We start from the raw sequence: 13,635 nt of genomic DNA, 5'->3' as shown, positions 1-13,635 counted from the left end.
TCGGTGCTGCCTTTTCGTTGGTGGTGCTGTCTTTTCGTTGATGGTGCTTCCTTTTTGTTGATTGCGCGTAGTACAAAATGTAGTGATTGAATATTTACTAGTTTATCACCTCTTGGTGTTACTAAAATATTTTTCAAGGTTACTTGCTCCTTTAGAATGTATAAAAATGTCACGATGGATTAATTGAATATAATTAGCTAACGACGAAGGTCATGTGGTCCTGAAATGACTAGCCTATACGTCTGATAATGACATGACTCGGTCTCATGGACTGAAGACAATTGTTCTTTATGTGCGGTTTTGTACATGAACGGCTTATAGGTTATTCAGATTATTCAAAAATTAGACTTTCATGACAGGCTTATCGTCACTGTATTAATTCTTTGGTTAGGTATATTGACTTATGATTAATAAACTCCGCGAAAGGTAACGGAAAAAAGAATTTAAAATTTATTTAATAATTAGTTACAACTGTCACTGGTCAAGAATCTAACCGTGGACATGGATCCATCGATTCAATTTGTAAATTAATAAATTATTTTTTCGGAGACTATTGGAATTTTTCCCGCATTTCTAACCAAATAATTACATGATTTCAACATGGCGGTCAAATTTCAAGATGGTGGACACCTCAGCAATAATAAATTATTACTACACTGTAGCATGTTAGAATAGAATTTGCATGATGGTAAGACAAGTACACACAATATGGTGACCTCCAGCAGACGAAAACATGATGGTGGCAATGACCGCTAGCATGTACTGAACATAAAATGACGGATCCGTGATGGACATCAAGGTCAAAGTCAAAGATCAATGTCGAGGTCAAATTTCAAGGTTAAGGTTAAATTTCAAGGTCAAGGTCAGAGGTCAAGGTCAAGGTCAAGGTCAAAGGTGTGGTGACATCATACCAGCTGATGGTAAATACCTTGTTATTGGTGGAGGTAGGTCAGTCTGAAGGTGGCTTCTGTGGAGGAAGGATCTGTTGATTTTATATTTTTTGCCCTCGCCGGTTTCGAATCAAGGACGGGAATCGATATAAACAGAATTCTATTAAGTTAATTTTTTGATGAATTTTGAACTTTTTTTTTCATTAAAATCGTATAATAAATAAAGATTTTCAAGATGGTGTCTAAATTTAAAGATGGCGACCATAACGATAATTGTAACATTAATAGGACCCAATATGGCGGTCTTAACGAAAAGTGTAAGAATGATATGGTACTCAACCAAGATGGCGGGTGTAATGAAATATGCAACATTTATATAATCCAAGATGTCGACCGTAATAATAACTGCAACAGTGGTTTTTAAGATTTTTATTTAATTCGATTATTTAATTTTTTTAATGATTTTTAAAATTTTTCCCGATTTTCTAACATAAAAATTGCGGATTTTCAAGATGGCGACCGTAACGAAAATTGCAATGGTGACGACATGATTCGAAGTTGGTGGAAATTACTAGAAATACAAAATGGCAAATGGATTAGCATGGATTAACATATGGATTAGCATAGATTGACATACGGATTAGCATAGATTGGCATACAGGTTAGCATAGATTGGTATACGAATTAGCATAGATTGGCATACGGATTGGCATAGATTGACATGGATTAGCATAGATTGGCATGGATTAGGTTAGGTTAGCATAGATTAGCATATGGATTAGGTTAGGTTAGCATAGATTAGCATATGGATTAGGTTAGGTTAGTTTAGTTTAGTTTAGGTTAGGTTAGGTTTGCATAGATTAGCATATGGATTAGGTTAGGTTAGGTTAGGTTAGTTTAGTTTAGGTTAGGTTAGGTTAGGTTTGCATAGATTAGCATATGGATTAGGTTAGGTTAGTTTAGTTTAGTTTAGTTTAGTTTAGGTTAGGTTAGGTTAGCATAGATTAGCATATGGATTAGGTTAGGTTAAGTTTAGTTTAGTTTAGTTTAGTTTAGTTTAGTTTAGTTTAGTTTAGTTTAGTTTAGTTTATTTTAGTTTAGTTTAGTTTAGGTTAGGTTAGGTTAGGTTAGCATAGATTAGCATATGGGTTAGGTTAGGTTAGCATAGATTAGCATATGGATTAGGTTAGGTTAGTTTAGGTTAGGTTAGTTTAGGTTAGGTTAGGTTAGGTTAGGTTAGTTTAGGTTAGGTTAGTTTAGGTTAGGTTAGGTTAGGTTAGGTTAGGTTAGCATAGATTAGCATATGGATTAGGTTAGGTGAGGTTAGTTTAGTTTAGTTTAGGTTAGGTTAGGTTAGGTTAGCATAGATTAGCATATGGATTAGGTTAGGTGAGGTTAGTTTAGTTTAGTTTAGGTTAGGTTAGGTTAGGTTAGCATAGATTAGCATATGGATTAGGTTAGGTGAGGTTAGTTTAGGTTAGGTTAGGTTAGGTTAGGCGTGCGAAGGAAGTACCTACGGGCTCCGACCAACAGCGCTTCTCTGCTGTGAAGTATTAGGAGATCAGAACTTGAGAGGAGGTAGTAATAAAAACTTGCCGGTGCCGTTGGGCGTCGTGGAAGTAGAGCGCGCCAAAACACACGGTTGCCTGGCCGTATGTATCCGGCGTTCATAACACGTGTAGAAGTAGGCTTATATTCGTTACCTCCTGGCTGTTTATTACCGCCTAATACTTTTCATAGCGAGACGTCCTGGCGAGCTGGTCTGTCCGTCGTAACGGGAAATTTTTCGTGCGTACATGGCTGATGAACGTAACGGGACATTTTTTCGTTCGTACATGGCTGATGAACGTAACGGGACACTTTTTCGTGAGTGCATGGCCGGCGGAAGTGACATAATCCAACATGGCTGATGAAGCGAAGCCTTAAGGTAGCTGCCGCGGATCCCCGGATCCCCCACCACCCACCGGTGCGCCAGGATGAACTATATATACCTACTCCAGACAATAATTAAATGTTCTCCTTAATAATTGTAATTTGTACAATCCTTTCTCTTTATTCAAAAAATGTCACATAATTTTTAAATCATTCTTGTCATGTTAATTTAGTTTCCCGTGGCACGAATTCACAAATATCTTTAACGGCAATTGTTTCGGCGGGAGGACGCCATGTTAGTCGAGCCTAGTCCGCCGCCATCAACGACCGAGAGTAGACGCGCCAGCACTCCGGGGACCTCACCGCTTGTTTTCACTGCCAAGTAATTCTGTTTCAATTTAATTGTTTCTAAATCGTTTTCTTTTCATCCTCGGAGCTCCTCTCGGTCGGGGGACTGCATAATTAATTGTATTACGACCAGTTACGGTCTTTTCTTCTATTTACTACGTAATTTGAGATGTCACCACGTGGTGGGTCTTAGCCCCTAAACCGATTCGTGCCGCGGGCGTTTTAAACAGTTTCAACCATGTACGTGTGTAAGTTGCAGTAACCGAATAAATCAGGTGTGTAAATCCCACGATTTATTTTGTTATTTAAATCTGTTCGACCACGTGGAGTGTGATGGCGTGTGGGACGCCTGAGAGCCCACTGCGTAGGTAATAGCGTGCCCGACGCTGAGAGCGGGCAGGGATTCGTGCTAGGTGTATTCAGGGGGAAATTAAAATCACGCCTTACATGGGCGACGTCAAGACCCTGGGAAAGAGTCTCACATCGGTCCGTGCACGTGGCACGGTGGCGCCCATAAAACCCGAGTACGCAGTAAAATTCAGTCATTAAATATCAGAGACTACGGCCCCCGTATCAAAACATATAAATATATATCAAAGGCGGAATTAATTAATTAATTAATTCCCTAAATCTGTTTTGATTATACATTTTCAGTAAAGAAACAATAACCACAATAATTCTTCAAAAGTCACGCCGCACTTATTTTTCATTTTTTTTTTTTTTTTTTAAATTGTGCAGTAATCAGGCCGTTATCTAATATAAACTAAAATCGATTCCAACATGGCCCACCGATGATTTCTGCCCCTCCTCAAAATAACGGCAAATTCCAGGAAAATGGCTGCTTGCGGCGCGGAGAAATAGTATAATCCCATCTCAGGAATTTCAGCTATCGGAGGAACAGAACAATTCCACCACAGGAATTTGCTGGCATCGGAGAAACGGGACAATTCCACCACAGGAATTTGCTGCCATCGGAGAAACGCTATACTATTTGCGCACCGCGAATCCACATCCTCTGATGTGCGTCGTACAACTCTAGTCAATCCCCATTTCCCTTGTCGAGCCCAACACTCTTCCTAGACGTGACCCGTTAAAGTCTCGTCTCCAACACTCCCCGAAAACAAATTAATAAAACCTCCGCTGTTTCTTCGAGCTTGTCCCACCTCGTCCCACTCCACCTCATCAATCCGCCTCCAAAAACAATATTCTCGCCTCCTATGTTTCATCCAGCTCAACACCGCGACAACAAAAGAACAATGCAACCGCCAACCTCACAAACCAAAATTTCCCACGTCACACTCACAGAAATAAAAATGGGGTGCTGCCAGCACACAGCTAGCAGCGACGCCTTACGGTTAAAAGGTCACTACATCACCCGGACTAAGAATAGAAACAAACAGGTGACGGCCAAACCCGTCACACTTGTTTTGGGTTATTTTTTCTATTTGATCTAAGGGTTCCCAACAAATTAGTGGGCTTACCCAGAAGTTTTTCAGCTAAATCTATATTCGTGTAGTAATTGTCAGTGACGAATTCAGTAGAGCATCACACAACTTAAGCACAACACTTGTTGGAACAGAGTTACCTGCATCTTGTTGCTTCCGCGAGTAAACATTTAAGTTCGACGTGTAACCTTTCCCAAAGCACGCTTTGAAAATCTTTACCCCATACTTGTGTGTTTTCTGTGGACAGTAGTGTTTCAGTTTCAGCCTTCCTTTGTAGGGCACAATGGTCTCGTTGACACACACTGTTTCACCCTGGAGTACATACCATCTGAAATTTTGCAGCAAGATGATCCACAACAATGCAAAGTTTGTACAGTCTGTCATTTTCTGGCTGGAATTCGTTGTTACTAAAATGCCACATTCTCAGGAGTTCAAACCGGTTCCTAGACATTGTTGAAGGAATTGCACTTATTTTGAAAAAAGGATCACTGGTCCAATAATCACTTATTAATGGTACCTTGACAATGCCCATGCAGACCTGCCAACTCTCACGATTTTGGTGTGATGCTCACGATTTTAAGGTCCCTCATGCCAAAATAGTGTTTCCTCATGATTTTTTGGGGCCTAATGATTTTGTTTGTAAAAGTTACAAAACAAGTTTTACGAACGCTTACAGTAACGAGTTTCCATCAATACTCGAGTCACGTAAAGGAAACAATTTTGCGTTTTGTAGCGTGTGCCGTGCTGATTTTTCTATCTCGCATAGTGGAAGAGGAGACATTGTGAAACATGTCGCTACAAAAAAAACACAACTAACACGTGAAGTGTATTGCTTCCAATAAAAAAATTAATTTTGCTGTGAACAGTGATAATAGTGTTACACGAGCAGAATGTTATTTTACATCTTTTTTAGTTGCGGCCCTGCATGATCACTACACGACAGCGCTAAATTATGTTCAACTAAATAAAATCTGCAACCTATAATTTGTTGAAATAAATTTTGAAGCAGAGACCATGTTACATATGTACAGGTATGTCACTTAAATTTAAAGATTCTCATTTGTTGTTTTTTTATATCTAATCTGTATTTATGGGCCTGAAAATTTTTATCGAGGACCTCATGATTTTTTAAATTTGAATGTTGGCAGGTCTGCCCATGTATGCTAATATACCTAAAAACTGCACAATTTAATGTTTGTTCATCGGCACCCAAGTGTTGATTCTGCTGTTGGCTGGTACATCTGGATGATTTAGTTTTTGGCTCGCATAAAGATTTGTCTGTTCCATAAAAATATCTAGCAAATCGTCCCCATTAAACAGTTTATAACAATCAAACTCAGTAACATCAATAAGCTGGGCTAAAAGTTCCGGATTCAACCCCGATTCACCCCGGAAAAAGAAAGATCGTTTATTCCCTTCAGTAATGTGCCAAGCATTATTATCTGCAACATTTTGACGCAGTCTATTTAAATCATTTTCACGACGTTCACCCGTTGTGACCGCACTGTCTGGAACCTGTGGAGCCGCAGCAATGTCATGCTGTACTGGTAACTGTTCTGTGTCAGACGCAGCTGATGCAGCTGCAACGTCTTGCTGTGTGGGCAACTTTTCTGGAGATTCTGCCCTTATTGGTTCAAATAATGGCTTCTTGGCTCAGTGTTGAAGAGATGAAAGCTTTCCAAAATTTTTGTCATATCATTGCATCATACATCAGCAATCTCTGTGTGGAACGTTCTCGAACATGAATGAAACCATGCAAGTAGTTGTGCAAATTGTTAACAAAATACGGGCCCATCCTCTCCAAAGACGACTCTTCAAAGATTTGCTGGATGAATTACAACTGCAGTATGGAGAGCTACTTCTGCATTGTGAGGTGCGTTGGCTGAGTAAGGGCAAAGTTCTTCAACGATTCATTCAACTGCTACCTGCCATTACAGCATTTTTGAAAGAACAGGAACACTCCATGGCAAATCTTCTTGAGGATGCAAGGTGGCTTCATAATTTAGCTTTCTTAGTTGATCTCACAGAAAAACTCAATGATTTGAACATTAAACTTCAAGGGAAAGATATGGAAATGGTTGAAATGATATCTGAAGTAGATTCTTTCATTGAAAAACTTAAATTTTGGGAGAAAAGCCTAAGAGGAGGTGATTTAAGGCACTTTCCTACCCTGAAAGCTCAAGTAGAAGCATTGGAGACCCCTTATGAAAGAGAAGAACATGTAAAACTTTTGTCTCTTTTGAAAAATGATTTTGACTCCAGATTTTCAGAATTCAAAAAGATTTCTCTGATATCCCAGTTTGTCTCTTTTCCATGGGCAAACCTGAATCTTGAGGATTGTACTTCCTCAATGGAGACGACGTTCAACATTGATAGAACAGCTACAGAACTCGAAATTATTACATTGAAAAATGACTTGCGTGTGAAAAGTGTTGCAGAGCCAAAGACCTGTTGGCAAGTCATTCCTCAAGAGAAGTATCCAGTGCTCACTGATGTTGCACTTCGAGTGAGAGCCTTGTTTGCTTCAATGTACCTATGCGAGTCTTCATTTTCCAATATGAACTTCATCAAAAATAAGTACAGGAGTAGGATAACTGATGAACGTTTGGAATCATGCATTCGTCTCAGTGTAACCAGCTATTCACCAAACATCAAAGCTATTGTTAAGGAAAGTTCCTGCCAAGTTTCCCACTATGTGGAAATATTTTTCAATGTTATTGTAATTTTTAGTGTTTCGTCTATAACTAACAGACCTCATTTAATTCAGTTATTTCTACAATTATTTCTTTGTGCACTGTAACCATAAAAAGTAGGGTATTTTAAAACTACCAGGAAAAACCAAATAGAGAGACTATTTTGTAAATGTGTGAAAGTAAACTTGTTTATGTATAATCGATAAAACAGAACAGTAGATCATTTCAACATGTGGCGACTTAACAGTAGATCACCTACATTTCCAGGTTGCCTACCCCTGCTCTATCTATTTGTCTTCCTATAGCATTTTTCTCCCTGTCTGTTTTAACATTCATAATTGCCTTTATGCATCAAACGCCTGGCATGAATAATAATTAATAAATTAATTTTAAAGCTCTTGTGGTATAAAGCAACTACTAACTTAAGCTCTACTAGTGTACTGTTTATACACTGGACTAAGAATGAAAATTATTACTATTTCAGCCAACTGATAGCCTTCGTGGGTAGCGATGAGCCAATGTGGCATGGATTCGTCTACGCTGGCTTAATGCTGGTGGCATCCATCTTACAGACGCTGGTGAACTCTCACTTCCAGTTCCACATGTTCGTCATAGGCCTTAAGGCTCGCACCGCAATCATCTCCATCATATACCAGAAGGTAACAACCAGCTTGTACGTGCCAGAATAAATCATGTATCTGGTGTGCTGAGCCATTCTCTATGTCTGCCAAGCAAAACATGTGGTGTTGCTGTCTCTACTCTAAACTTGTAATAGACTAGAAAACAGCTTAAAGTCTACCACAAATAAACAATGTGTATGCTCAGATAGTTTGTATCACCATTGTTTGCCCAAACACTTCACTACTCTGGTTACTGACACCATGTTATTGGAACTGCAGACACATTCCACATGCCAGTTGTGACAAATTTAAACAGTTCCAGGTAAAAGATGTGGCACATTACCGATTAGGTCAGGTCAAACATTCCGCATACTGACTCTGCAGCTCTTCCAAATTCTCTGCTGGAATAAGTGGCCATCGGTTGAGTTGGTTTAGAGCCAACTGTTCAAGGTCATCGTCATGTAATGAAAATGAGCTGGAGTCAACACCTCATACTCTTGTTGAACAGCCATATGGTGCACAAAGGGCATTCAACACCACTGACACCTGTGCCAGCAGTGTTGTCAGCTCTTCGTAATTGAACTCTTGTGTGCCTTGATGGCAGCTCCCAACAGACCACAAGGAGGATTAATTTTCAATTCTAATTCTTTTGTTTCCTTGGAACAGAGATTGGTATACTTCATTGTGGTAGTGTGTATTCCTCCCAAATTTTTGCCATTGTCAGAGGACATGTGTGCTGGGATTCCTTGCAAGGACACTTAAATGTGTCAAGGCTTCCAAAATGCTGCAGCTGAAAGGTCTGACACTGACTTTCAAGAGTTGACTATTATTAAAGCAAAGCTATTGAATACAGCAAATAAAAAGGCTATTAAATAGTTTTGGTAATAATGATTAAAGATATAACCAAATTAAAAAAAATAATTGTTTAAAGACCATTAATAGTCCATATTTAAATATATGTTTTTTTTTTTTAAAAGCTTCTCACTTCAAACATCACAAATTTTTTTTCCCCCTTGAAATATGTTTTATTCCTTTTTTGAAAACGTGTTTAGCTATTTACTCACTGTACATACATGCATAAATTCCTGAATATAAATTACCATTATGTTCAAATGCACCTAGGTTATCAATAATATTAATTATTTAATTCCTATATCAATAAACTTGTATAATTTAATTTATAAATTAACAATAATATGTATAGGTCTGAACAGAGTATGTAAACTACATACAAATATTGACACATATATAACTATTTATAAAATGTGCCTTGTATTAGTGATTGTTTACAGCAATTATTTTAATAATAAATTTTTTTTTTATACAATTTGACAAAACATATTTCAGTAAATCATTTTGTTTTGTACGAAATATTGATGCCTTTGTTTGTAGATTTTACCTGCATTTTTTCTGTCATTGCTATTTTTTGCTTAAACCTATGTTAATAGTGCATAATAGATAATCTTTTTCCTTGAAGACTTGTGATGTATTTTTTGGTTCATTTCCTGTAGAAATATATATATTTTTTCTCTCTACATATTCGAAGAAGTAGTTGTAATTACACATAGTTTTGCATAACCTTCACGGTTATATGTTACTGTTAATCAGTATTTATGTACGAAACTTGAAATTTTGATTCTTGTTCTATTGTTACAAAAAAAAATTTCTCCTTGTTTCTGTAAAGCCTGTGTGTGTGTGATGATGCAGTGACTGTTTCATTATATACATTAAATGAAATAATGTAAAATTTTATAGGTATTTTTGCTTTATAATTTTAATTGTTTGATTTTGTACCATTTCTGTTCATTGAAGCTTTGTAGTAGAATGCTCTCCAACATTTGTGAATGGTAGTTTTGTTTGGTGTAGGCACTGCGCATGTCGAGTGGGGCCCGCAAGGAGTCCACAGTTGGAGAGATAGTAAACTTGATGGCTGTTGATGCCAACAGGATCATTGAAGTGACAATGCACCTCAACATGTGTCTCACTGCCCCTCTGGTCATAGGGATGTCTCTCTACTTCCTCTGGCAGATTCTTGGTGGGTTACTCTCTCATTACGTTTTGCATACAGTTTTTTAAAGTTACTCTCATCTGTATGTAATTTTGAAAGAAAAACATTTAAAGTTTCTAGTTGTGTTATAAAATATGATAATTTTGAATACTATACAGACTTTTTTATAAGTCGGACTGAGGTTGTAGCCATGTATCTATGCCATCTTCAGTAACAGGTTAAATAATTATTGTCGTTAGGTACAGAAATTCTGACACAAATAGGTAGTTAAAATGTTACACATTGCATAGTCAAATATGTATTCAGTTTCATTGTTTGTTAAGCACTGTGGTAAAAATTTTATTTTGTGGATGTAATGAACATTTTAGTTTACTCATCTTGCTATGATTTCCGTTTTCGGCCGGACCTATGCCGTATTTACCCGTAAATTGTAAATTTTTTTTGTAAAAGGTGTGTTGAAAAATCAACATGAGGCTTATTCAAAACTTGACCACGTCGCACTGCAACGCTGCAAAATGCACAGGTTTCTTCAAGCTCCAAGTTTGGTTGACCTGCTACTGCTTAAAGGAACAACGGACATCTTGCATGTTGACTGTGCTTTGTGATTTGGTTTTTCAGTAAAAAGACGTTACAATGATGGCTGAAGGTTTATGGTAGCGATCATCTACGCCTGCTGAAAATAAAAATAAAAAAAAACCTTTCAAATGATTTAATAAAGCTCAGGATTTGAAAATTCATGACTTAGATTGAAAAAAAGTCGCATAAATTTGTGTACCTGATTGGAGGGGAGAAATTGGTTTTGAGTAGTGATGTAATTGCAATAAAAAGTTTATTTAAAACGTAAAAATTGTTGTGTGTGCTTCCTCAGCAATTTTCAATATATTTTGTTCACAAACTTTCTAACATGGCATTAATTTCGGTCATCCGTGACCAAGATGATTATGGCGCTTCACTAATGTAAACAAAACAGCTTCGATCTGTAGGCATTTCTTTGTTTTGTTCGCAGTCTGTCACGTTAAACATGTTATTCGAAGTTAACTATAAATAAAATTTTATTACCCGGTATATTTAGATACATGTATTTACGGCAAAGAATTGTACCGAGAATATTTATACATTTTGTAATACCTGTGAAGTAAAATTAAAGAATTCTGCAAAAAACATAACCGCAGAGGTTAACACCAATTAACAAGAATGTATGCTAACTGTGCTGAAGTTAGCTCCATCCGCTGGATCTATTTACCACCCAGTTCATAATTGTACAGAGAGCTTGGGACAACAGCCTATGCAATTCCATGTAACTAAGGAAAATTCTGTTGCATTTTATTTTTTTTACATTCAAATGTGCATTGGTGCCGATAAACCTGAGAACCTTCCTACAGGTGTATAAAATTCACAAGTCACCCACTGTACAGTTAACATCAGTCTCTCTGAGAGCCTTCAATGTGTGGTTTTCAAGGTATCAGTCACAAACATTAATTTTTACCCACCCAATTTGGCTATTGGTGATGATAGAGCTAGTACATAAGAACCTTCCTACAGGTGTCTACTACCAATAAAAAATTTAATCACAGAGACAAACACTGTGCAGGTTGCACCGGGCCATCAGACTCTCCAATGTGTGGTTTTCATGGCAACTTCAAACGTGATTCATCATTTTCAATAAATACTTAATTCATTAATAAATATTTAAAATAAATGCAAGGCTTTTAACCAACAGCAAATATTTGTGGTAATGGAATCCCCACAAATGGCCGAATTTTAAAAGAGAAAGCTGAAAAAACAGTGCATAACCTAAGTATGTCATGTTTATTATATTTTGTTTTTATTTAGCAACTGATCTGTACTGTTTCCCTTTTAAGAAGTTTTATATCATCCAGTCCCTTGAAAAATGAACAGGGTTTTACATTATTAATATACACAAATGCTTCTGAATAAAATTGTATTTTAGTTATGTACAATAAACTAATATTCTGCATGCCATTTTAGATTAAAACTACAAATAAATTCAATTGCTTACTTTCCTTAAAAAAAATTGGCAATGCAATATGGCTACATAGAAAACATTAAGTTGCAGGTTTAAGTCGTATTAATTTACAAATCAACTGGAGGAATTGGTTTGAACTTACATTTTGAAGTTATCTTGGTTGAATTACAAAACATGCTGGTCACCAGATGGTTCGAGGTAATATTCGGAGGAACACCACTTCAAAAGTACTAATATAAAATGAGTTAAGTTAGGTACTGAAAGTTTTATTTTTTCTTCCTAATTGTGAAATGATATAGATTTTTTTTACAATTTTGATAACTGTAAAACAATTAGTAGGACTGAAATGGTATTTTGTAAAGATATTTTGCAAATTAACAATGTTTTAAATTATTTTAGCTGAAAAAATCATTTAGTAAGAAAAAGCTCATCATTTATTTTAGAAATTAGCAAGTAATAGTATTTAAATTTTAAATTAGCAAAAAATTATATCTTTAGCAAGATGCTATTTTTTCTGGTCCTGGCAATGGATAATTATTATTGTATACATTCGGTCTATATGTACAAAAATTATTTATTTCTGCTCATGGCACATGTTCTACAATGAAGTTGTGTTCAATATCAAAACTGCTATGGGTTTATTCTAGAAGAAGTTTAGTTCCAAACACAGGGTTTGTGGATAGGCTGGTTTGTGTGACAGTTGTGGTGTTAACGCACAGCAACATGTGTGCAGCTTCAACCTAGCAGAGCACTCCTGCTAACTACCTGAAGTGGACTTGAAGTATTTAAACTACTCACTTTTTCTGTTGTTGGGTTTTTTAGTTAATCATTCTTGTAAAATTAAAGTATTTTATAGTTTAACACACATTTTCAATTTGATACCAAATTGATTTTGAAATGATTTTGATAATGTGTTGAGTTTCACTGTGGGACTGTTGCATATTTGGGCCATGCTGACTGCCGGGCCAAGGATGAGGCTCTGAGGGAGCCACGTTTGTGCAGGCCCGTCGGTTCTCGCGGGACTGGTGTTCATGGTGATCCTCGTACCGGTGAACAGCTACATCGCCAGGAAGGTAAAATCCCTGCAGATCCGCCAGATGAAGAGCAAAGATGTGCGGCTGCGCATGATGAATGAGATCTTGAACGGCATTCGCGTGCTGAAGCTGTACGCCTGGGAGCCGTCGTACGAGCAGGAGATCTACAAGATACGAGACAAGGAGGTGAAGGTACTGAAGGAGGCGGCCTACTTCAACGCAGCCACTTCCTTCATCTGGTCCTGCGCACCGTTCCTGGTGAGTGCTACCCCAGCCTTGTCTTTCAGTCGCAAACCAACCATTTCAGTTTACGTAGGTAACGCTTTACTTGTTTGGTTAGTCAACATCAGCCCCGTTAATTTCCGTAGTGTAGTGGTTATGACATTGATAAATCCTCGAACCTCCCTTGGACTAAGCCTTATTGAGATAAGCTGCTTTTTTTTTCTCCCTTTGCTTTTTCTGAATTGGTTACCTGTATTCTAAGGCAGTGGGCAGTTTTTCTAACTAAGACATTGTAGACATTGGTTCAGCTGAAACTCTGGGCTAGACATAATTAGTGCTCAGCCCGCCTCCACGTCATTCTGGAACCCCTTGGTCACCTAGTAAATCAGTGGTAGGATCGTGGCCTATCTTGTCAGGTTAGTATCCGAGCTGTGTTGCCGCTCACAGTGTCCACCCTGTGAGAGGATGGGAATCCCATGGGAGCAACCACTACCACCACGAGTGCAACACCTATAC

General features: G+C 37.5%; 1 protein-coding gene across 1 annotated transcript in view; it reads left to right on the top strand.

Moving 5' to 3' along the window:
- LOC134531251 (multidrug resistance-associated protein 1-like) overlaps window positions 1–13,635 on the top strand; it is a 592,793-nt gene that overhangs the window by 143,157 nt on the left and 436,001 nt on the right. The window contains exons 9-11 of the mRNA XM_063366941.1: window positions 7,733–7,907; window positions 9,735–9,903; window positions 12,866–13,155. Of these exons, the coding sequence (XP_063223011.1) occupies window positions 7,733–7,907; window positions 9,735–9,903; window positions 12,866–13,155 (634 nt within the window). The remainder of the gene's footprint in view (window positions 1–7,732; window positions 7,908–9,734; window positions 9,904–12,865; window positions 13,156–13,635) is intronic.

The sequence above is a fragment of the Bacillus rossius genome, chromosome 3 (assembly GCF_032445375.1).
Source record: "Bacillus rossius redtenbacheri isolate Brsri chromosome 3, Brsri_v3, whole genome shotgun sequence".
Taxonomy (NCBI): Eukaryota; Metazoa; Arthropoda; class Insecta; order Phasmatodea; family Bacillidae; genus Bacillus; species Bacillus rossius.
Note: the sequence above shows the minus strand (reverse complement) of the source record. Positions and strands in the feature narration are given on the sequence as shown.